The 24,790-nt window shown below is 37.2% G+C and overlaps 2 protein-coding genes across 4 annotated transcripts in view; both read left to right on the top strand.

The window, feature by feature from the left end:
• The first annotated feature begins 235 nt into the window (after positions 1 to 235).
• Positions 236 to 2,979, top strand: LOC113051586 (GTP-binding protein RAD). 3 transcript variants are annotated; one of them, XM_026215480.1, is made up of 5 exons: positions 236 to 366; positions 504 to 872; positions 1,011 to 1,084; positions 1,536 to 1,740; positions 1,970 to 2,979. In XM_026215480.1, exons 2-5 carry the CDS (start codon positions 518 to 520, stop codon positions 2,245 to 2,247), a joined length of 912 nt encoding a protein of 303 aa, XP_026071265.1. In that variant the 5' UTR covers positions 236 to 366; positions 504 to 517; the 3' UTR covers positions 2,248 to 2,979. The 3 variants fall into 3 exon arrangements, with proteins under 3 accessions (XP_026071265.1, XP_026071264.1, XP_026071266.1); XM_026215479.1 differs by having other exon boundaries at positions 241 to 366; positions 508 to 872; XM_026215481.1 differs by having other exon boundaries at positions 257 to 366; positions 494 to 872.
• An 85-nt stretch (positions 2,980 to 3,064) lies between these two features.
• LOC113051585 (cadherin-17) overlaps positions 3,065 to 24,790 on the top strand; it is a 35,302-nt gene continuing 13,576 nt past the window's right edge. Inside the window, exons 1-12 of the mRNA XM_026215478.1 lie at positions 3,065 to 3,246; positions 4,150 to 4,207; positions 5,675 to 5,770; positions 9,225 to 9,359; positions 9,712 to 9,841; positions 10,831 to 10,989; positions 12,476 to 12,672; positions 15,882 to 16,007; positions 17,198 to 17,348; positions 17,426 to 17,638; positions 18,009 to 18,085; positions 21,774 to 21,965. Of these exons, the coding sequence (XP_026071263.1) occupies positions 4,172 to 4,207; positions 5,675 to 5,770; positions 9,225 to 9,359; positions 9,712 to 9,841; positions 10,831 to 10,989; positions 12,476 to 12,672; positions 15,882 to 16,007; positions 17,198 to 17,348; positions 17,426 to 17,638; positions 18,009 to 18,085; positions 21,774 to 21,965 (1,512 nt within the window). The 5' untranslated portion in view covers positions 3,065 to 3,246; positions 4,150 to 4,171. The remainder of the gene's footprint in view (positions 3,247 to 4,149; positions 4,208 to 5,674; positions 5,771 to 9,224; positions 9,360 to 9,711; positions 9,842 to 10,830; positions 10,990 to 12,475; positions 12,673 to 15,881; positions 16,008 to 17,197; positions 17,349 to 17,425; positions 17,639 to 18,008; positions 18,086 to 21,773; positions 21,966 to 24,790) is intronic.

Genomic DNA, 24,790 nt, shown 5'->3' with positions numbered 1-24,790 from the left:
CGCCATTGCTTTATCTAGAGTGAAGAAGGCCTTGCATGGCTGTAATAAAAGCGGAACATGATTGAGCCCATCGTTAAAGCAGTACACGCGCAGGGGAGGGAAGCCCCTCTCTGCCGGACGCCCTCGCAATACTCGCAGAATTGTGAATCACTCGCCCCTCCCTCAAAATGATGTTACTACTATAAGAAAGACGCGTGATTCTCCGCGAGGCAAGCCCTCCCTCGGCTGACGTCACTCACTCGCATAAATAAGGGTTCCGTCTCATCACCGATCATAAGCGAAACCCTCAGCGGAAGAATAACGGCGTTTATCGGAATAACTGGAATCTCTGACATTACACGGAAGACTTTGTAGACGCAATCACATGTAAGTATCATTTTGACACGTTTTCATATCTTACAACTCCTCTTGGTAGTATTAGACTATTATTATTATAGGTGTAAGTTTGTGTCAAACTGTCATTATAGTGTAGGCTACATTTGTTATAATATAGTTTTACACAGACAGGTTTGGAGTCATGACCTTAAACAAAGGAGACAAGTTGAGGAACATGGACAAGAGGAGAGGTAGCATGCCGTTTCCCCTCCACCTGCAGAACCTGCACAGAAGGAGCATGCCCGTGGACGACCGAGAGCTGCGCTCGATGCCCGAGGCTCAGCCCACCGAGCTGGCCAGCCTCATGCGCTTCAGTCCCGAAGAGGAGCACAGGAGCAGCTGCGTGTCCGACTCCTCCGACTCCGTCATCTCGTCCGGCAGCGACTCAGACGGACAGGTCTACAAGGTGGTGCTCCTGGGCGAGCACGGCGTCGGGAAGTCGAGTTTGGCGAGAATATTTGGAGGAGTTGAAGACAGTAACGACTGCGAGGAAACGGGTAAATGTCTTGATTTTGTCCTGATCTGTTCTCAAGCGCTTGGATCAAGATTTCCCTTTCAGTTTAATAATTTCTGAAAGTGATGTGGTGCTGATGTGTGACATTACAGATGTGTAATTATTGCCCCTTTCATTTCAGGAAACACATACGACAGATCCCTTGTGGTTGATGATGAGGAGACCTCAATCCTTCTCTATGACATATGGGAACAGGTAAGCAGTCGGCATGAAGAATTACTAAATAAATGAAATAGAATAATATATATATATATATATATATATATATATATATATATATATATATATATATATATATATATATATATATATATATATATATTTTTTTTTTTTTTTTTTTTTTTACAATAAAATATTTTCAATAAATTAAAACAAATAAAAACATTGAAGTCATGAAAATTATTAAAGTTAAATATTTGATCTAAATTATATATATATATATATATATATATATATATATATATATATATATATATATATATATATATATATATATATATATATATATATATATATATATATAATGTTTCAAATTAAATATTTTAACTAAATTAAAAGAAATAATATAGATTTTAAAAAATGTGACTATGACCAACTATGACCAGCATAAACTTTTCGCTGCATAACCATCAATTTGTTCCTGCAGGACAACAGCCAGTGGCTGAAGGATCAGTGCATGCGTATGGGAGACGCCTATATCATCGTGTACTCGGTGACAGACAAGTCCAGCTTTGAGAAAGCTTCAGAGCTACGAATCCAGCTGCGCAGAGCTCGGCAGTCGGAAAACATCCCGATCATCCTGGTGGGAAACAAGAGTGACTTGGTGCGGTCCCGAGAAGTTTCTGTTGATGGTAAGATTTCAGCCACCTTCTTCTCCATTTTAAATGTGGCGGGTAGAAACAGACTCTGCAGTCTCTGGTTGGAGTCAGGTTGTAGATGTTTTGGATGAAGCACTTGCCTGTCTCCTGAGCTCTGAGTAACAGCCAAGAGGCACAGTAATGATGACACGTAGCCTTCATCCCTCTGGTAATGGAGTTTCTGCTCACCTGCACGTGTGTCTCTTTCCCCCCGTCTCTCTAGAGGGCAGTGCCTGTGCTGTTGTTTTTGACTGCAAGTTCATTGAAACCTCAGCCTCCCTACATCACAATGTGCACGACCTCTTCGAGGGGATCGTCCGGCAAATTCGCCTGCGCAAGGACAGCAAGGAGGAAAATGCCCGCCGGATGGCCAACTGCAAGCGCCGCGAGAGCATCAGCAAAAAGGCCAAACGTTTCCTGGGCCGTATGGTGGCCCGGAAGAACAAGAAGATGGCCTTCAGACAGAAGTCCAAGTCCTGTCACGACCTGTCAGTGCTATGAAAAACTGGACTTATTTGCCCTCTGATACCCACGACCAGAAGCTGTGTGTTTCCCATGCTAATATGAGGACTGTCTAGCTGTACAGACGAAAATGAACTTGTTTTTTAAACTGAGAAGAGATTCTATACGAAACGAAACTGAGAAAATCATGTTGATTATGTTGACTGGCATGAGGCTTTTTATTGTTGTTACAATTTTCAGTGTTTCGCTGCCTTAATATTTAGAGTTGTCAAATTCTGCGCATGTAAATAGGAGGTAAATCCACAAATCACAATGTTCCCTTTGGAGAGCTGTGGGGGGTGTTTGCACAAAGGCAGAAGAAATAGGTTCTCTTCGTTTTGTGGACTATAGCTGTGTCAGATGTCTAGGGGATGAGCACAAGTCATTTTTTCTTGTTGATATAACTTCTGGAATCAAATGTTACTTGAAACTGAGTGCGCAGGTTCGTAACTCAGCCAAGACACTGAACTAGAAGGTTTGGGTTTTTTGGGGGGGGGTCGGGTGGGTAGGGCAAGAGGCAATACAAATAGGATGTTTCAGTATAAGAGGTCTGATATGGTTATTCTGACATCTGTGCTCCATGTGCAAATGAACGACATAGAAGCAATAAATTATGTGTTGTGAGCGGTTTTTCAAAACGTTTGATTTGCACTTAATGCCATTTAATATTATTGAGTTGTTAATTTTGTTACGTTTACAATGGGTTTTATAATAAAATAATTTGAAAAAAGATATCATTTTAACGTGCATTGTGTTCTATCTACTACAAACACAAAACACACATTCAGACTTGAAGCTATTATACCATGTAATTTATTCCCCCATACATATGCAAGACAGGGACTTGCTAGTCAGTTGTGTAATTGGAGGAAACGAGGTAGTTAAAGGTTTTCTCGGGCAAATTAAGAAAGCTAATCATTAATCGGGTACAAAAGAGAGACAATGCTTTTAACAGTTGAAGCCATTCTCAATTTCGCTCACTGGGAGTGTGGACTGAAGGTAAGAGCTTTTATTAAACAGTATAATGTTCACATAGATGTGCGTAAGATTTTGTCACAGTCCACTGTGACCTCAATTGGCTTTTTTTAATGCCTTATTCATCAACCGCATCACTGATTCCAGTAAACTGACTTTTGAGTTTCTTAGAAAGTTGAGTTTCTTAGAAAGTTCGACTAGACATACTATAGTTGTGTAAGGTGTATATAGCTTATTATTTTATTTTATGATATTTACCTGACGTAATTGTAGAGTATACAGACTTTTGTTTGTTTGTTTGTTTGTTTGTTTGTTTACATTCATGTACAGTAGGCTATCCGCTCGGTACACGCACATCATTTATTGTCATGTTTGGTAAAGCATATATTATTGTAAAGCATATAAATATTGCATATTTATATATTCTTGTTTTATGATCATGCTTTGTATAAAAAAAAAATAAAAAAAAAATGTAAAACACTTTAGCCGAAATCCTGTAGCCGTCTAAGGCTACAAAAGTAAGTCGACACCTGACGTGATGTTACATTAATGAGGTGTACTCGAGTTTAACATTAACCGGAGGGAAAGTTGTCTGATGGCACGCTTGATTCTTTCGCTCAAACTATTACTTTTCTCTTAAAGGTGCACTCGGTGTTTCACACATACAAAAAGTATTAGAATGTTGGAGAAATATTCTTATTAATAATTATGCAGACTACATTTGCATTACACGGCGAAACTGCAATAGCTGACGAGCCACATGAAGAAAAAAAAGCTTACACAGTGCACCTTTAAAAGTAAATCCATTATTATCCATTAAAAATGTCTTCTTTTTTTTCTTACATGAACATTAACAGATCACTAGATGAACAAATTATTACCTTTAATGCAAAGCCTGAATGCTAAGATGATATTTTGTGTCTTAAGTGTGAAGGCCACTGTTGTCTGGATGGAATCTCTGATTGCCTGGTGTATTGCACTGAGTGTAAGTTCTCTTAGTTAGCCTTTTTGCCTGGACTACACTGGGTATAGAAAATAATTGCTGTCCTTTAATAATTATTGTTTCTTTACAGTGTGAAATGAAGACGGGACACAGTTTTTGTTTTATCCAGCTCAGTTTACTCATTGCAGCTTATGACTAACATCCAAGTGAAAGATGTAACACCAACATAAAAAAATAAATAAATAAATAAATAAATCACTGAGTCAGAAAAAGGATTACCTTCTTTGTGTCAGTATTTTAGTGAATCACCATTTGCTTCAATTACAGCATTTAGTCTGCTGGAATATGTCTCTAACTTTACACATCTCAACTGCAATATTTGCTCACTCTTCTTTGCAGAACTGCTCATGTCCAGTTAAATTTGATGGTGATCGTTTGTGGACTGCATTCTTCAAGTCATTGAACAGATATTTAATGGGGTTTGAGTCTGGGCTCTTACTAGGCCATGCAAGAACATTCACTTTATTCTCCTTCAATCACTGTGTGCTCAGTTTTGGTGTGTGCTTTGGGTCACTGTCATGTTGGAAGGTAAACCTTCCTCCCATTCACAACTTTCGGGCAGAGGGCAGCAGATTTTCCTCAAGAATCTGATGGTATTTTCCCCCATCCATTTGTCCTTCTATCCTGACAAGTGCTCCAGTCCCTGCTGCAGAGAAACACCCCCAGGCTTTTTACTTGCAACTCTCATTTACCCTTTACAAGCCACATTTGTGGAGAATTAGATATTCTTGTCACATGCACACAGTGACCATTCTTTGTCATAAATTCCTGAAACTGCTTCAGAGTTGCTGCAGGTCCCTTGGTCGCCTCTCTGATCTGTTTCCTCCTGCTCTTTCATCCAGTTTGGATTGATGTCCTGATCCAGGAAGGGTCTGTGTTCTACCAAATACCTTCACACTTATTAATAATAGACTTCACTGTGCTTCTAGGCATTGATACAGCCTGTGATTACAGCCTGTGAAAAACTTTATCCCGTAGACCTTTCGTCAGTGTCTTGCCACTCATAGTTGATTGTTTGCTTCAGTTGCACTACCTAGTTCCAGGAAAGCTCTTTCATGCTGAACGAATTAAAATGACCACAGCTGATCACAGAAGAAAGTAAAATGGCTCTGTGTGCCACCGTGAAGGTGATTAGCTACACCTGACTGAGTTTACAAGTTATTTTTAGGAGGGGGTGATCCTTTTTCCAACTCAGTGAATCTGTTTTTTTTTTTTTTTTTTTTTTTTTTTTTGACATGTTGGTGTTATATCTTTCACTTGGATGTGTGGATAAAACACTTGGAAATATCTGGATAAAACAAAAACTGTGTCCATTTTTATTTCAGGCTGCAAAACAGCAAAATGTAATTATTTTAAAGGAGTACGGAGAATGATTATTTTTCTATACCCACTGTATTTGTTTATCACTCAACATGATTTACTTCTGCATCTAATTGCTTTCTGTTTTAGGTGCTCTCTCAGAACAGTTTGCTTTCTGAGACTGCTCATCTTAAAATTGGTGTTCCAGAAAACTATGATGGGATTTTCCCATGGTACCTCACCAAGGTGAGTTCTTTCAGTAAGGAGGACAAAATGACTTTCGAAAGCTTATATATTAGTAAAAGCTTTAACCGGGCTTATACTGTGTATATTTGTTCATAGAAAAAAATAATTACTATTATTATTTACTGAGCACCTGTGCAGGATTGTATAGACTGAGTAGCTCAGATGAAGAAGGGACTAAAATGAAAGAAATTGTTTTGCGTGTTATTTATAGACTGAATTTGGTTTAAATGGACAGTCCTTGTGACATGTTGCAAATGAATAAAGAGTTCTGAGAATGTATTAATGACTGCTTCTAAAAGCAACGTAGAGAAAAGATTGAAAAGCAGAGCATTGAATATGCCATTCAATAAACCCTACATCCGACTTCCCAGAGCACTCAGAACTCAAGGTGTAATTATGATCAGGAATTCACGCACAAACCAGTCGTCATGAGTCTAAATATGGAGCTCCTGTACAATGCCTTACTTCAAACCCTGTGTTAGGCATCTTTACCAGATGTCGTTTAGTAATGGCCCGGTTGCTCTCTAAAAAGCATTTCGCCTTGACACTGTAATTGGCGGCATTTCTGAAGCACTGTTTGGGTCCTAGTGCTTCTCGCTTATCATTTTTTGCATTTGACGGCATGCTATCAAAACAGTCTCTGTGCCGTGTCCAAATGAAGTATAATGGCCTACATATGAGTGGGTGCATAATTACCCGCACCCTGTGTAATCACTGAAAGAACAAAATGATGGCTACATAATATTTGTTTAGGCTTACAAAAATAAGTGACAGATGAGGTATGATGCAATTCATATACATATAAATATATGTATATATATATATATATATATATATATATATATATATATATATATATATATATATATATATATATATATATATATATATATATATTTATATATATTTGTATAGTGTTGTATTTTGGCTACAGTCAACACAGCATGGGTTTAAAAGACTCTGTTCCCTGGATGTCCTGTGCAGAGGTGTAGGCAGCATTTCAGAATGAACAATGGGAAAGGCGAGCTACAAAGTGCCACGCGAGTCATGCTGCGTGTGCAATTAGTACTTCAATCAATCTTCACCTTTCCTCACAAACACTCACTGGCATGTTATTCTAAATATGCCAGGCAAGCATGGGGAAAAAAAGTCTCCAGAGTTACATTCCAGGAACCAAACAAAAGAATTAAAATTCACTGGCCAGAATTCTTGGCATGACACTGACTGTCCAGGTTTGTGTGCTATTTAAGATATGACACAGATTTGACCTGTTTTGAATGTGCCAGTACTGAACACAAAGCATTTGGAGCCGCATGCCCAGCTTAATTCAGAATCTCTATATGTATCGGTGTCAACCACTGAGCCACATAACTGCTGTCAACAGTTGAAGCCATGTTTATTCACAGACATCTAGAGAATGGTCAGCCAAACATTATTACCGTCTCACTGACCACTTCTACAAACAGTGTGTACACTAACAGCCATTAATGTGCTCTTCAAGTGTGTTTGGAAACATAATTGCAAGTTCCAAGCACACAAATGACCAAGCCATAAGTGGGAAATTTTAGATGGTACACAAGGTGATGTTGGAAGGAACATGTTGATTTGAAACTTGACAGAAACATTGCTCTATAAAATAGATGATGAATGTATATAATATATATATATAAATCAGTGAACAGAAATCAAGTCTGCAGTGAATGGGGTTAATTATTGAACTTTCATGGTTTGCTTCACAGATAGCATAGTTGTGTTAGCCTATAGTATATAGAGTATGTGACAAAAATGAATATTTCCATATATAATTTTGAATTCTGACGTTGTTATATAGGTTTATTTTTCAACATATAATTTTTTTTTTTTTTTTTTTTTTTTTTGTTTAGGGTACTTCCGTGTTATGTTTCTAACTTGAACTCATGAGATCATTGAGTTCTTCGTGAGTTTTCACGTACTCTGAGTTTTCCAGCATGTGCACTTGAAGGCAACAAAATATGTTCAGTGGGATTTAATCAAGAAGTGTGTATCACCAGTAATTATAAAGTAGCTTCTTTAATTTATCCACATACAGTAAAGTAACTTATGTATTAACATTATGGCTGCATAATTCAATGAATTAAATAAAGTGATTATGATCACTGCTCCTGCAAAAACATAACTCTGAAAAGTGTCAAATACATCAGCATTATGTTTAAATGTAGTACCACTGTGGCAAAGGTTATTATTATTTTATTTTTTTTTACAATGTGCTATTTTACAGCCTGGAACATTATAACCAATCAAAGAGTACATGGTCACAATGGCCAGTCAGACACATTTTAATGTCACCTGTTCAAAATGCCAGAGTTTTTTTTTTTTTTTTTTTATAAGCGCAGACACTTTTATTATTATCAACAAAGTGCAGACACTATGTAAATAATATGCTGTATTCCATGTAGTGCTCACAGCATTATTTGACTGTTAATGTATTTTTGGTTGTTGTTGTTGTTTCATGAGATTGCAGAACTGAAGTGAGTCACAGCTTTAGTGATTATAAGGGGAGTGTTGTGTGTGTGTGTGTGTGTGTGTGCCCTTGTTTTTGTGACATATCAGTAAACAACTCTGTATAATGACATGGGTATGACACAGGTATTACAAGGAGAGGGTGACTTATGAGGACATAACCCATGTCCCCATCTTTCAAAACGCTTATAAACCAAAAATAATTTTACTTTTTTTTTTCTTTTCTTTTTTCTTTTTTTGAGAAGGTAAAAATGCACAAAGTTTCCTGTGAGGGTTAGGTTTAGGGTTGGTGTAAGACCATAGAATATACAGTTTGTACAGTATAAAAACCATTACGCCTATGGGATGTCCCCGCTTTTCACAAAAACAAATGTGTGTGTGTGGGTGCACCTGTGTATAATTTACTCACTATTTGAAAATAACGTTTTTTCTTGCTGCTAAAAAGATCAATGGCTGTCTACACACTGCAAAATTTCGGGAGTGACAACTGCAGAAATTACATCAATGCAAAGCTAGTGATTATTTTAAAAAGAAATCAGGTGGCTGAGCATATCAGACCTGGTAAAGGCTTTGGTGGAGTGGGTGGGGTTTGTGTGATTTGAATGCAGATATGATGACTATAGCATTGAAAAGAGTACACTGATTTCCAATCCCAAACTGCATTTCAAACTTTTGCGAGTTATAAGCAAGCAGTTCACAAAAGCTTTTACACTTGTCTTTTTAATGCATACGTTTACAACATCCATTCCAGATACATAGATCACATTAATGCCAAGTGTACACTGAGACAGCGCCAACCAGAGCCATTTCTCATATAGTACACAATGGTGTCTATTAAAACAAATTAATTAAGCAATAGATGTTCATTAGATGTTCATCAGAATACCTTTTGACAACTATAGAGCATACGATTTCACTCTATTGATATTTATATTATTGTGTTTTGATATTACAGTTACCAGATCTCCCCGTGACGTATTCTGATCTGACTGTAAGTGGTGACGATGAAGGGATTTTTGGGGTGGAGTCGGGCTTCCTGTACGCCCTTAAACCTCTGGACAGAGAGAAGCAGCCGGTTTACTCTTTGCAGGTGCAGAATCATAAAGTGACTTGCTTTTTGTTAAAAATCATTCAATAAAGTAACGTTCCTTTGACTTAGAGCCATATTTAATGCACAATTTTAAAAGAAGACATCAAGATACACGTTCATATGTATCAATTATGTTTCAAGAAGACTTGTTTTTGTCATTTGTTCAATCATGGCTTCTTAAGTGTCTCCCCAATGTTCAAGTGAAACCTATGTCACTCAGTTCATTTTTTAGCTTGTAAAAGTCCACATCTAATGCATCCGGTGGCAGCCCAACAACGTGAAGCAAAAATCATCTCTAATAAGACATGCTGCTTGATTGATTTGATTTGACCTGAGTCATTTTTTTTCCCAGGTGTCCTTCACAAAGTCCATGCACACTCAGAGCTTTACCGTCGAGGTGTGTGTCATCGATAAGAACGACAACGTGCCAGTGTTCTTGGAAGAGAGCATGAGAGGCAGCGTGCAGCTGGGGCTTCTCAAAGGTGGGTGGGGAAGTGCTAATCGCCTTGACTTTTTCTACAGCCACGAGATGCTAAATGAGCTATACAGACTGAATGTCACACATTTCTCACTCACCATGAATTAGAGTAGCATAGTAGAGCAGTTAGAAATTGTAATTTAATGGTAGTTTTCCCCCCTCTTCTTCCTTTCCAGAATGAGACACACGAAGAGATATGTGTGTCGGTTAGATATATACTGTATGAGAACAAGCTGTTTTACCTGTACATCACTGTGAAGACAGATGAAGCACTAACACTCGTGTGTTCTTCAGGTTCTTGAATGTTTTCTCACAAACGCTAACAGAGATTGGAGTGAATAACAAGACCAAAATGAAAAATGATCTTGCTCATTAATATTCAGAGATTACTCATCTTTTATTTTAGGAACATCACAATAAAGAGACCAGTGTACTCTGACCTCAGAGGCTTCATGCTGAGGATGGAAACGAACATACTTAAGAAACAAAACGATGATAATGATTCAACATCTATTATCAGCGCGGTGTAGTCACCCTCTTATGTTGAATACATTGGCAATTATTTGAATTATAGAAAATCAGTAATGACCTGTGTTGAAAGTCAGGCTAGTTGTGAGATTTTAAGATGTTTTGCAATCACTTGATTGCAATCAGACATTAAGAATGGGGCAGTTATTAAAGGAATCTGAATGTATTCTGGTTTCAACTAAATGAAGCTCTGTCACCTCATGCCAGCAATCTCAGAATTATTTTCAGTGCTAATTGGAAACTTTGCTTATATGTTGTTCAGCAGCCAGTCCCATTCCTCCTTCTTCTCGCTGTCGTTTCCTGTCTCCTTTCACGCTGAATAGATTATTAAAATGATATAATTGTAAGAAAAAGCTACTTTTTGAAATCTGGTTAATATTCAAATAGTCACCATTTGCTTGTCGCTCTAAATGTGTCAGTTCATGTGATAAATAATTCTGATATATGTGTGTGTCGTTATCACAGGAATTCCATTTATGCAGGTGGAAGCACTGGACCGAGACGACCGGAACACTGCCCACGCGGAACTGCGCTTCAGTCTTCTGGACCAGATACCACGCATCCCTGCCAGCCACATGTTCTCCATCGGTTCCATCACTGGAGAAGTGTCCCTTACAGAGGATGGTAATAAACTACTCCCGCTTGTGTGTGACTAAGATTAGAAGAAGTCCAACTGATATATTTGGTCAAGAATAATTAATAATATGTTTATTATTATGCATTAGAGCTGTCAGTGTCTCCTGAACACCATACCATTGCATCTACCAATCAAATCTTGAAAAGGCATAGAATAATCTTGTAAATTCTGGACTAGTGGCTTCATGCCTTTTTTAGTGTCTTGGTGTAAACCGCATCCCTTCCTGTCTCCCTTCCTCAGCTGTCACTCCTCTCGGCCCAGTTAAACCATGAAATTAGCTCTTAACTCTCTCTCTCTTTCTGTCTTTCACTCAGCCAGTCCAACACGCTCTGCTTATTGCATTGTTAACTCGGCTGTTAACAACATTGCCCCTTGGTTTTTTGAACATGGCCACTAAATCAAAAGTATTTTTAACCAGTGCCAAACCTCACAGAGCCAGAAAAGAAATGAGGTTCATTTGAGAGCCCAAGCCATTAGGTCAACTCGGATGATTCTGGTTCAGATATAACCAGAGCAGCCTGGTGTTACCTCAGAGAGAGAGAGAGATAAAAACAGAGGCTTAATATGCTCAAAGAATGTTTGTACACTGTATTTTCATGTTGCAGTGCAGTAGATAGATGGCTTTGAAATGCAGGACTTTACAGCTGCCTTATTTGAGTTGCTTCCAGGGTAAACAAAAAAACACTATTTTTGACATTCAGCTGTTTTGTTTATCACCTAACTGTTACTAAGACTCCTTAGAAATACACTGGAACAGTTAGGTGATAAACAAAACAGCTGAATGTCAAAAATAGCTTTTTTTTTTTTTTAGTTTTACTCCAAGAACTGAAACTGTGCAGTTGAAAACATTTCAATTGGTTGTGGCGCAACCAAATGTAGTCAGTTTGATTCAAATAACAAATTGTATTTTACTTACACTTCCATTATTAGGAAGTTTGGGGTCAGTATTTATTATTTATTATTATTAACATTATTATTATTTTAAGAAATGAATACTTTTATATTCGACAAGTAAGCATTAAATTGATCAAAACTCACAGTAAATAAATTGACATTGTTAGAAATATTTATATTTCTGAATGATCATGTGACACTGAAGACTTGAGTAATGGCTGTTGATAATCCCGCTTTGCCATCACAAGAATATTTCACATTTTAAAAATAAATTTCAATATTACATTTACATTTATGCATTTAGCAGACGCTTTTGTCCAAAGCGAATTACAGTGCATTCAGGCACATTAATAATAATAATAATGATGATAATATACACAATTTATTTTGCTGTATTTCTGATCAAATCAACGATGAATTGGTTAGCATGAGAGACTTCTTTCAAAAAAGTACATTCCCAATCTTTGGAACGATTGGGCAAATAAAATCAACTATATATTTTCCCGTTTTTGCTATTGTTGGTGTGTTTTTGATCTTTGTATGTCAGATGTTTGTGTCTTTATCTGTCCATCTGTCCAGGTGCCTCAACTCTAGATCCAGAGATGTGCGGCCGCTACAAGCTGTCTGTGATGGTGCAGGACATGGCCGGCAAGGCCAACGCTTTCTTCTCCACAGGAACTGTGTTAGTGGAGGTGACTGGGAATGCGTGGGCCTCACCTGACCCCGTGAGACTGCAGGAGAATCTGCCTGGACCATATCCCATCCCAATCTCACAGGTATGATGAAAGCAGAGGACTCTAGGTGCACTGATGCCATGAGATAGATATCGTGTGTGTGTGTGTGTGTGTGTGTATATTAAGGTGTGTCTGTTATATATTGCATTCATCCTTTGAAAAGGCAAGTTGTGGCAGCATCCCAAAATTGCACATTGCTTTCATCATGACACGACCTTGTGCTTGATGTTCAGATTTTATATCAGTCACGACTCACTGCCATCTTAACACACAGTCACTGTGTATGAAACACCTGATGTCATGATAGTGGATGTGGTGCATCTACTTTTGGACTCTAGTTTTGCTCTTATCTTAACTTAATTATGCATATATTTCCACCGCAAAGGTGAAATCTTGTTGTAGAAAGTATTGTAGAAATAAATGCTTGAACACAGCCAGTGATATTAGAGTAAAATTGCACAGTGTGCAAGGAAAAGTGTGTATGATATGTGTTTGCAGAATAATCTTTTGCAGTTACAAGTTGTTCGTGGGTTTGTGGCAAAAGATCCTCCTCTCTCCTGTTCCTGGGCGCCTCCTACACACACCAGTGCCTTTTCACCCGCTAAAATTCCTGGAAATACTTTCCTTTCCCAACCAGGGCTATATGTGCTCAAGCAGGGTGGAAGATTACGATGTTGCTTTTTAACCCTAAAACATGAAATTACAACTTTCAAATATTAGGCCTATCAGTACATTGCAAGAAATAGTCATCATTTTTCAGGACTCTTTTAAGAAATGAAAATAGAGTAATATGCTAAATGTGTCCAAGTTAATTCCTATTAATGACATTAATAAAAGAATTTATGCACTTTTGTGACTTTGTGAGTTTATTTATTTATGTATTTACCAACATTGATATTTTAAAATGAGAAAAATAAACTATTATAGTATTAGTTTTGATATGTGCAATTTTAACTGCATTTTAATATATAACTTATGTTTTATTATAATAAAATATTCTTAATATAAAATAATAAACAATATAATTTTAATACAAAATATGCTGTGATCAAACATTGGATTGATATTGAATTGCATTCTATTTAAATTAATTTACGTCAACTAACTACTGATGTAAGGGAGTCATATAAGGAACAATCATACGTGTGCTATGTGTGTTCTTTTTTTAATGGGAAAAGCCTTTTTCCACCCACTTGTGTGTGCTGTGATGTGCATGTGGGCGGTTGTAGTTATGAAACAGATTAGTGGTCATGAAGGACTCAGAGTCTGCGTGTCGTGCATTTCGCTCTGTATCTCATAGCAACACTGCTGGACAGCATCACTTGTGCTCTCCTCATTTCATCTTTCTCCATTTTTATATTTTTAAAACAGCATTGAAATAAACCTAAACAAAAAAAAAAAAAAAACATAACTCCATGTGTTCCTAAAAACACTTTTGGTATTTATTTTAGATAAAGAGCTTTATTTGATCATAATGCTTAGTGGATGACTTCAGCTTGGGATGTCAGCTTTGTTTGTTTGCTCTGACTTAAATCCACACCAAATATAGGGGTGACACAATTCAGGAGAGCAGATACACTGAGTGTCTTGCCCAATCCCCATTTCATAGATATTGTGTTGAGCTGTACTTTTCTCTCCAAATGGGTTTTCTTCTTCCTTATTTTTTATTTTTTATTTTATTTTATTTTTTCAAATTCACCTTACATGACAAATCCCATCACAGTGTGCTGTTTGTGACCGAGTGTGTATGAGACACAGATAGGGTGCCAGCAGAAGCATTTTAAATCAAGTCTGGAGGATGTCATGAAGCTATAGGATTACAAAAATGACATAGTTCCAGTAAATCTGTGATCTGTGATACTCTGTGGTTTATTTTGCAAGATGCTGGTAAAAATGTCTTGCTTAATTTATAAACGGAAACACTCTTCAGGGTGCTTGGACTTTACTGTGCTGCAATTTAATTCAGTTCAAAACATATATTTAGAAGAAGCCTGGTCATTCTGTCCTTCACAGAAATATCTATAAGGAACTAATCGTCTCAAGTCATAACTTCCTGTCTACCATTTCAACACAACAAATGTTGCTTATCAGGATTTCAAAATAAAAGTTGTTTCCCCTCATTTTTTACATTTATAACCCCAATATACATGACTGCATCATGCATGAGCAATTTATTTTGATTATTTTTAATTACTTTGATCAGAGAGATTCACTACTGTGACTCAGTGATGAAGCATTTCCAAATCAGTATCAGTAACACTTGAGGTGGAGGAGCAGGAGCCTACAACTTCATCAGCATAGACACAATAGTAACTGAGGAACATGTATGCATGATTATAGAATGATGTTTTTCAGATGCGATTAAACGATTTGCGACTAATCGGTGAAAGGGTGAGTAGTTTTGATTTTCTCGTGATCGAAACAAAACGCAACAGGACAAAAAGAATAATGGCCTCCTAGGGCTTCCATATTAACCCGCATGTCCTCAGTGTGCATGGATAGACTCCTTATCACAAGAATATATTTAACACTCTCTCTTGTCAATCCACAGCACTAAACATCAAAGGCATGAACTGACTCGTCCTAAGAGGATTCTATCACTTCTATCAAAAACAGGCTTTGGGAACTAAATAGATGACATCACCTTAGTTGGTGCTCACCATTTTTAGAACAGCAGGACGACACACATTAATCTCTTCAAAGCCCTGCTCTTGACGGTTCATAACAGTGTGGGCAGGTCATCTTTAGAGAGGCCCACTGATGTATACAAAGTGCTTGAGTTTGGAGAGCCATCTCCATAACAAATGGTTGGAGGGTGAGTTATTTAGGAGATACACATGTCCACCTCACTCTCCCCTCTACAGGGTCATCTCCTTCTTCGGTGCGTTTCCACACCCTTTCCACGACCGTTAGCATCATTTGTTGCAGCGCAGTGGAAAATCCCTCCATCGCGAGGGCAGCTGGTTTGTTTTGGCAGGTGCCGGCCTCGCCGGACTTATCAGCTAACTCTCAGCAGTGCCTAAACAGGCAGGGTTTTCCTCAAACACTGTATCTCATCTTTGTTTAAATCTGATGTCCAAGCCATTTGCATGGTTCGTGCCTAGTTAGAGCATTGTATAAAGAAAGCAATCTCGATTTTGGGTAAACATGTTCATTCAAGTTAACTACTGTTAATGTCTTCAGCAGAAGTATTGATGGGTTATGTTGTGCATTTTGTGTGTGTGTGTGTGTGTGTGTATGTGTGTTTGCAGGTGAAGTGGAGCGGCAGTCCTGTTGAGTATAGTCTGGAAGGAGAGTTTCCAGAAATGCTTTTCACTATCAACAGGGAAGGAATCATTTACCTGAATGCTCCTCTAGACAGAGAAACACAGGACCAGGTGAAAAAAAATTCTATATATATACTTTATGTTTACCTAAGTAATATATATATATATATATATATATATATATATATATATATATATATATATATATATATATATATATATATATATATATTATTATTATTATTATTTTTTTTTTTTCTTTTTTTTTTTTTTTTTTTAATCAAGTTGTCCATCAGTAGTCCATGTAAAAGCTTGAGCCAGGTCCTGCACTCAGACACATTTTTGACAGCACACCAATTCCTATGTAATGCTTGAGGATTGTATAATTACTGTTCCTAACTATACTGTACCATTCTAAATCCCAATTGTTTGTTACTGATCACACAGTGATGTTACATCACTTCACTCCCCCATTTAACTCCATTAGCCAACATTCACTGAGCAGCAAAATGCAGCTGCCAGTCCAGTATTTGAGTCATTAATACGGTTGCATTCAAACTCATTTTATTCATTTACAAGAGTAACAGCCACATTCTATAACCAAACTCACACCAGCAGTCGTATACATTATACAGTGTGAGAGAGCCCCTCTGTGACATGTTGTGGGTTTTCATGTACTGTATGGTTTCAGTAATATTCAGGGACATAGATATGAGCTTTGTGTCATCTGAAGGTTTAGATGGAGTCACCGTCCTCCACAGTTTATTTGGTCTTCGCATGACTCAATGCTTACTGAGGTTTAAACCTTCTGTTGATTAATAAACATGGAACACCTCAGTTGAACTCTTTTCAATTTTGAATGTCACCATATTTACTTATTAGTAACTGTTGCTATGGTTAAAGGTGATAGTCACAAACAGAATACGAGCTTGACTTCAGTTGCTCATTCGGACCGCAGATTGAACAGAACATTTCAAGACTCACGCCAAAAGTAAATGCAGTTGTCAGTCCCAAACACTGACAGTGTGAACGCTGCCTAAATGTCTTAAGATGTTCAAATGTAAATATGTCTGCTTACTGAAGATTCCCCGCCATCAGAAAACAGGTGTATTGGTATTGGGTATAGGGTATTGTTTTTTTAACCATTTTTCCCTATTCACTATATAGTATATTTGGGATTTCGGTGAGCATGATTTCTTTTCATCATGTACTCCAGACCGCAGATGACTATAATACGTCGGCTGAAGACATACTGATTTCTTTGCAAATGAGAATTCACAAAATTCCCTTTTCCCTTTTAGTTTCATATTGACATCGTGGTAGAGAGGCCAGATGGTAGAGAGATTGCTAAGCCTGTGGAGCTGCGAGTGATGGTGGGAGACGCCAATGACAATAGGCCCACGTTCCCACAGATGCAGTACCACACAGTGGTCAAGGAGCTTGCGACTAAAGGTTACACACACTATATAAAGGCTATGTAAATACTAAAATGAAGCAGGTAAGCGAGTGGTATGATCTTCTTCTCGCAGGTACAGAGATTCTCACAGTCCAAGCAGCGGACAACGACGATCCGAAAACCGATAATGTGCGGATATTTTATCGGCTGGTGGGCCAGATGCCTGAGACTCCCCGGAATTTGTTCCGTGTGGACCGGGACTCGGGAGTGATCACAGTGCAGGCGGACAACATGGAGGGCACCGCTCCACAGTACACACTCACCATCACGGCAGAGGACGCTAAAGGTCGACACATCACCAGCACTGATCAATGCTAAATTAGTCTTCCAAAATGGCACCACGCAATTTAACTGGTGTCATTTTGTGCAATTTTCTCTGATTGGCTTGTGTGATTAGAGACACCTTTTTTCAGATTTCACATTGTGATGCTCAAACGTGATTTCATGTAACGCTTGAGGTAGTTACTGTAGTTATGCAGCATGCTGGAGCTGCTATAATCAATCTCTGTAATTGTATGGACCCAAATAATGGCTCTCAAAATAGTGTGTCATGTAGAATCTGATGTACTGTCACACAGCAACATGAGATCTTGAACGCCTTTTTATGTCGCTTGATATTAATAGATAATCAATATGTTCTCTGACTTGTTTCTCAGGACTGAACAGCTCCTGCACTGTCATAGTCAAAGTTCTGGATGAAAACAACAACCCACCAATCTTTACCCATCATGAGGTATGGACAGTGCACTATGGGTACTGCTGTTTGTGTTATATATTATTTTCAGTTTTGTGAATGAGATCAGTTCCCTTTAGACTTTGTTGTTTTTGTTGTTGTTGCTTTTTTGCTGTCATCTCAGCTGGCGGGTGGACTTTTCTCTTTCTCCCTTTATTTCTCTTTATCTGTAAGCGTGTGTGTTTGTACAAGACCTGTGTTCTAGAAAATGTGATTTACAGAGGCCGATGAGATAAAGAGCTTTCAGGGGGAATCCATGCTTTAATCTCAGGCTTATGGCAATGTAGTAATTTAGCTGGGAGTGTTTCTTTTTATAGTTTTGAGCACTATAAATGAACAGTGTTCACAGCTATAATTGGATGACACCAGTTAAGTTTATTCAGATGTATTCTAGGTTTAATTGAAGATTCTCTCTTATTTTAGACATATTAGTGTCCAATTTTAATATGAATTTTAATATATATATATATATATATATATATATATATATATATATATATATATATATATATATATATATATATATATATATATATATATATATAAAATTAAAAATGTTTGGTTATTGAACAGAGCAATTTAATAATTATCATATTTTCTGTAAAAGCCAGAATGTTAATATCAGTACATAATCACATTGAGTAAACAATTGAAAAATAATGTACTGTCCCATTATGTTAAAGTGGAGCATAATTTCAAATGTTTGCATAACATATCTGAAATATTTCTTATCCTGGGGTGATGTTCTAAATATGACCACTTACTAATTTGTAGCGCTATCTATTTATGCTACATGAGCGCATTCACTTATGCAGAACAGCCCTAAGCGCCTTTCTTATGTCATCGTCTTTGTTCATTAATGCGGCCGAGTTGAATAATAAACAGTGAGGTGATCACTGACTAAAATGACGGGAAGAGATGAGCAAAAGGGGAAATGAAGAGCAGATGCAGGATGTAGGCAGGCGGTGGTCCCTGATTTCAGGAAAATACCCTGCGTGTTTACGCCTACGTGCTGTGAATAATACAGGAGATGTAGGTGGGTGCAGACAGAGTGCTGGAGTGAAGATGGAGGGCAGCAGCAGTGGAGAGATAAAAAAGCAGCGCTGGCTTGAATTCAGCAGGTATATTTAGATCCGCTTGGAAAGAAGAAGACATGCTTTGTTCTGCATTCTGGAAACATCCATAAAGCTCACCTCACTGGCGCTATGCCTTTCATTCTCATTATGTATCCCCTAATTTAGTTGACAATGAATTGTAGGAACTGTGATGCAGCCATAACTTGATGAATGATGTTTTGATAAATGGTGCTGTACTTACATTAATGAACAGCATTGTTTGCAGAAATATTCACAAACACACACATACATTTTCTATACTCTCCTGCTAGACACTGTCATGCCACATTCAGCTAACATTCTGGTTCTTCTCTTCCTCTGTTTCCTTATTTTTGTTTCACTTTCTCTTGATGTAGAAGAATTTTATAGAAGGTGGTGTCTGTATGTTTGGAGTTTAGTCGTGAAGTGCTGGAAGTGTGTTGACATCTGCATCTGAATACAGCTCTTCTGAAGACTCTGAAGTTCTGAACATCAGAAACAAAATAGCAAGTGACCATAGTTGTAACTACACACTGTTGAAAACAGTTGCTGCATAATATTTTCGTTATATTATGCTGATACATATGCTGATACATATTTTTCAAGATCCTCTGATGAATAGAAAGTACAAAAAAAATGTATTGAAATATATATTTTGTTACAATATAGATGTCTTTACTGTCACTTTTGATCAATTTAATGGGATAGCTCACCCAAAATGGAAAAATTTGCCATCATTTATTTGCACTCCACTTGTTCCAAACCTGTATGAGTTTCTTTCCTCTGCTGAACACAAAAGAAGATATTTTGAAGAATGTCTGTAACCAAACAGCCATTTAATGTACTTCCATAGCATTTTTCCCCATTCTTTGGAAGCCAGTGGCTACTGTCAACTGGTTGGTTAACAGTATTCTTCAAATTATCTTCTTTTGCCAAACTTGTACAGGTTTGGGACAACCTGAGATTGAGAAAATGATGACAGAATGTTTATTTTTGGGTGAACTTTTTAGCCTCACTTTAATGCCTCTTTGCTAAATATAAGTATTCATTTCTTTCCAAAAAAAAGTACAAGACAGTAGTGTATATTGGTAAGATTTCATTACATTACATGTTCTGTTTCTCTAAATTGGAAAACACTCAAAAATGATGCGTTTAATGCTTAAATTTGTTCAATGTGTTTTGCCTTAGAAACCTAAAGACCTTGTCGTGGTCAGAATTGTTGGTACCCTTGGTAAATAAATTTGCATTGTAAATCATATTGATCTTTTATTAAGAACACATGTCAAGAATTTAACCTTTCATTGATGAAATATGAATTCAAAATAGGGGGAAATCTCATTAGGTTTTTTTTTTTTTTTTTTTTTTTTTTTTTTTTTTTAGTTTTTTTAGTTTTTTTTGTCTTGTCTAGTACATGTTGGCCACAATTAATGGACCCCTTTTATTAAGAACTTTTTGCATAATTTGCAATGAGAACAGCTCTGAGTCCTCACGTTTAATGCCTGATAAGTTTGGAGAACACCTGACAAGAGATTAGAGACAATTCCTTCATCCAGAATCACTCCAGACCCTTCAGATTTCCAGCTCCATGTTAATGCTTCTCCTTTTGAGTTCACCACACTCATTTGCTATAGGGTTCAGGTCAGGGGACTGGAAATGGCCATAGCAGAATATTTGTTTTGTGCTCAGTGACCCATATTTGTTTTGATTTTGCTGTTTGTTTTTGGATGATGGCCCATTATAAGATTTCTAGTATGGACAGTCTATTTTAATTTTTTTATCTGCTGTTATTTGATGGAATCCATGATGCCATGTATCCAAACAAGATGTCCAGGACCTCCAGCAAAAAAAATAAATAAATAAATAAAAAAAAAAAAAAAAAATATATATATATATATATATATATATATATATATATATATATATATATATATATATATATATATATATATATATATATATATATATATATTTAGGATTTAGACTCAACTAATCTCTGCTATTGTGCACTCTTTGTTATATTGCAGCCATTTGCTGAAATCTAAAAAGTTCTTTTTTTTTTCTTTTTTTTTTAATATACTCATATTGAGAACAATATTAATTTGGCCTTTGTTTTACCTTATATTTGTATTAATGTGAAACTAGAAGCAACGGCTGGACAGTTTCATGTTCATAATGTCCCTGGTATGCTAAAATTTGTAAATACGAATGGGAATATACTTCAGAGATATTTTACTCATAAGAATTTCTAAGGGTACCATTAATTGTGGCCAACATGTATTAGAGAAAAACATTTATTCCACAATGATAAATTTTAAATTCCTATTCTTTCAACAATTTCTGAACATTTTTTACAATAAAAGATCACTCAGATTAACAATGCAGATTTATTTTCACAGCCTTATTTGATCACATTTGCCTGGGGTACCAACAATTCTGACCATGACTGTATAATTTATTTAAAGGCTCTGACCATAAAGTTGTTAGAAATATTGTGGTTTCAAATCACAGCCCTATTAAGGATTTCTTTATTCTCCATTTTTATTATAATTGCATACATTATCTTAGAAATCTTTCATTCATTTATGTCTCTGTAGTATGGTCCCTTCCACCTGGCTGAGGATTCCTCAGTGGGCACTACAGTCACTGCAGTGTCGGCATGGGATGCGGATGAGTGGGGTGGGGACAACTGGCAGGTGGACTACAGGCTTGAATCTGGGAATGAGGAGGAGGTTTTTACTCTAGTGACTGACAGACAGACCAATGAAGCTGCCATCATCCTTGATAAGGTATCTTCTCTGCCTGAAAACTGCTGGTCATAGATTTATAGATACACATCAAACCACTTGCACTTGTTTTAAAGAATGTGCTTTTAAGCACAAACATTCTTTTTAATGAGGGCTTGGAAAAAGCTAAGGATTAAATAAAAACAATAACTTTCAGTGGTCTGTTCTTTTTCACTGATTTAGGGGGAAATCTTGAGTTATCACCCTTACATAATGTGATTGTTCTATGTTTATGTAACTTTTAATCTGTGATTTGAAATCGATGTTCTGTCGGAAACTTCTAAACACATCCAAGTGAGCTACATGCAGTTTTGTGAAGTGCTTACAGAGTAGGACTGACACTGCAGATCCTCATCGTCAAATCGTCAAAATGTATGATTGTTCATACTCTTGAGTTACTATAATTATCTCTGTGTTTACCTTCGTTGAACCGTTTTATTTATACTAGCTGCTATATTTATAGGTAAGGTTAAGGACATGATGAGGTTTAAGTGTTAAGCTGTTCACCACTCAGCCCCTCAAACACTAGTTTTCAAATATCTCACATAAAAAAAATAATAATAGTTTATATACTGTTCAAGAATTTACACCAATGTGAACTACAAATGTATTTGCCCAGTTGGTAAATGTCCAGTATCAAATGCCACTTAGTCTGATATAACACAATTCAGTTTGTACATATTAAGTGGGTCTTTTCAAATACTTTTCGAGGTCATTGTTTGAAAACAAGCAGTTAAGTCATTATTTAGCAGGCCATTCATCCAGGGCTCAAGGCCTGATCCTCACCGTGACCCACATTCCCTTCAGGTGATGCAGTTGTTCCAGTGCAAGGTCAACACAAGTGTGTGATTAGTGTCTCTGATTCTCTTGATCTTGGTCCATCCCATATATGAAATGCAACCAGTCTGATCCATTTATGACATACTGTATTCATGTTTTGCCAGATTAGAAGCTGGGAGTTTGACATTCCGACAGAGGGTATCTGAATCCTGATGTTTACTGATATGTCAAGGAACTGAGCCATCTGTTTATCTTGTGTTCATCTGTGTTCTCGTTTGCTCTGCACAAATCTCTCTGTTGTTGTTGTTCTGTGGCTCAGTAATTAAGTGGTTTTATTGTATTTTTAATTGGCAGGAGTTAATTACAGTATGCCATTTTTGCAGCATGGGCAATCAACACTGGAGACCACATAAATTCTGTATTTTTCAGGAGATTAACAGTTTGTAGGTAAACAACAGTAAGAAATGGAATTTACTGTTGACGTGGAGCATGCTAGATCAATGTTTTAACAGTTGTCAGGAGCTATGATACATTTTTATGTTTGTGTGTGTTCAGTTTAATGCAGGGATTGGCTGAGGATTTGAGAAAAGCTAATTTCTTGTCCATAGTGACAGGTGTGCTAAACATATGTGTCCTGGGTGAAGCAAATGGATAGAGGAACTCACTATTCCATGTGAAGAGCACTAAGCTTTGTGTAACATTTTTAAAAATCCATTATTGTAAAACGTTTTCTCAGACTGAATTAGACAAAAGTGGAGTTAAGGGGTGTGCCTGAAGCATGAATAAGGGAAAACAACTAATGATTCCTAACGGAGTGTCTACACCGGATGTGAGTAGCGGAGCGTGACAAAATACTATAGAACCAGTGATCTATAATAGTGATTAATTATAAAGATAAGTCAATAGAACTCATTATAATCAGTAATGCTGTCTACACTGGATGCAGCATGGCATGACGTGACACCACAAATCCCTGTAAACTGCTGTAGCATGCTATAAGTGACATGCTGACAGAAATTTCAAATTATTTTCAATAGTCACTTTGTCACGTCCAGTGTAGAAGTCTTTAGCTGATACAGCACGGTGCAACACTACAACTGTCACATCCAGTGTAGGCACGGTGTAAAGAGAGATTACTGATAGGACAATGGTGAATGATTTGCAGATCCTCAGTAACACCGATACACATATAATCTTGTAAAATAAGAGTACTTGTGATCACGAATCTCGTAAGGGATATTGAAACTAAAAAGCGGTTGTGCATTCAAAAAGTGTGTGGGGGGTCACGATGCCGGCGCAACATCATGATGTCTATCAGCCATCGGCGATGAGGATGGTGTCGTCTATCGGCCCAACCCTATTTCATTCCTCCATTCTTCTGAATTACTATTTACGGTGTTGTGTGATACTTACCATTGTTTTGCATCGCTTGCCTCCATTGCTTGCACTGCTAATTAAAGATCTGTGTTGAGCTTATCTGCCATCTATCCTCTTCTGTTGTGACAGAAGACTAGACCGACAACACATCTTGGACCCAATAGATGTTCTTCGCCCTGTATGAAATCCATTCACTGAACTAGTACAGGCTGTATGGCAATCTCTACCCCCACAAAAAATTCTGTCTGGCAACTTATCCAGAACTTCACAAGGGGTTGTGTATAAGTATAAATATGCCTCCTGACAGAGTCTGTGGACATCTCTATGAGCTGATCCTCTTCTACAGTAGTTAAGCTTGACCCTGCTGCTGCATCATCACTGAATGGGAGCAGGATCCATTTGCTGTCACAGTGCCACTCATCAGAATCATTGAAGTACTTTTGGAATTGAAGCACAAGCTTCCTCAAATGCTCACATACAATGTCTTTAATGTCAGTGCTGTCAGAATATTACTCAACTGAAGGGAACATAGCCAAGTTCCCACTCTCCACTCTTTCTATCCATCTTGACATTTCTTTAACAAATGCCTCTAGTTTTTCGTAGAGCTGCAGGACGTTTGAATCTCTCCCTTGCATTGAAGTGTTCAACTTGTTAAGCTCTGCAAAAACATC

The sequence above is a fragment of the Carassius auratus genome, chromosome 32 (assembly GCF_003368295.1).
Source record: "Carassius auratus strain Wakin chromosome 32, ASM336829v1, whole genome shotgun sequence".
Classification (NCBI taxonomy): domain Eukaryota; kingdom Metazoa; phylum Chordata; class Actinopteri; order Cypriniformes; family Cyprinidae; genus Carassius; species Carassius auratus.
The sequence above is the reverse complement of the archived record's forward strand: the minus strand, read 5'-3'. Positions and strand labels throughout refer to the sequence as shown.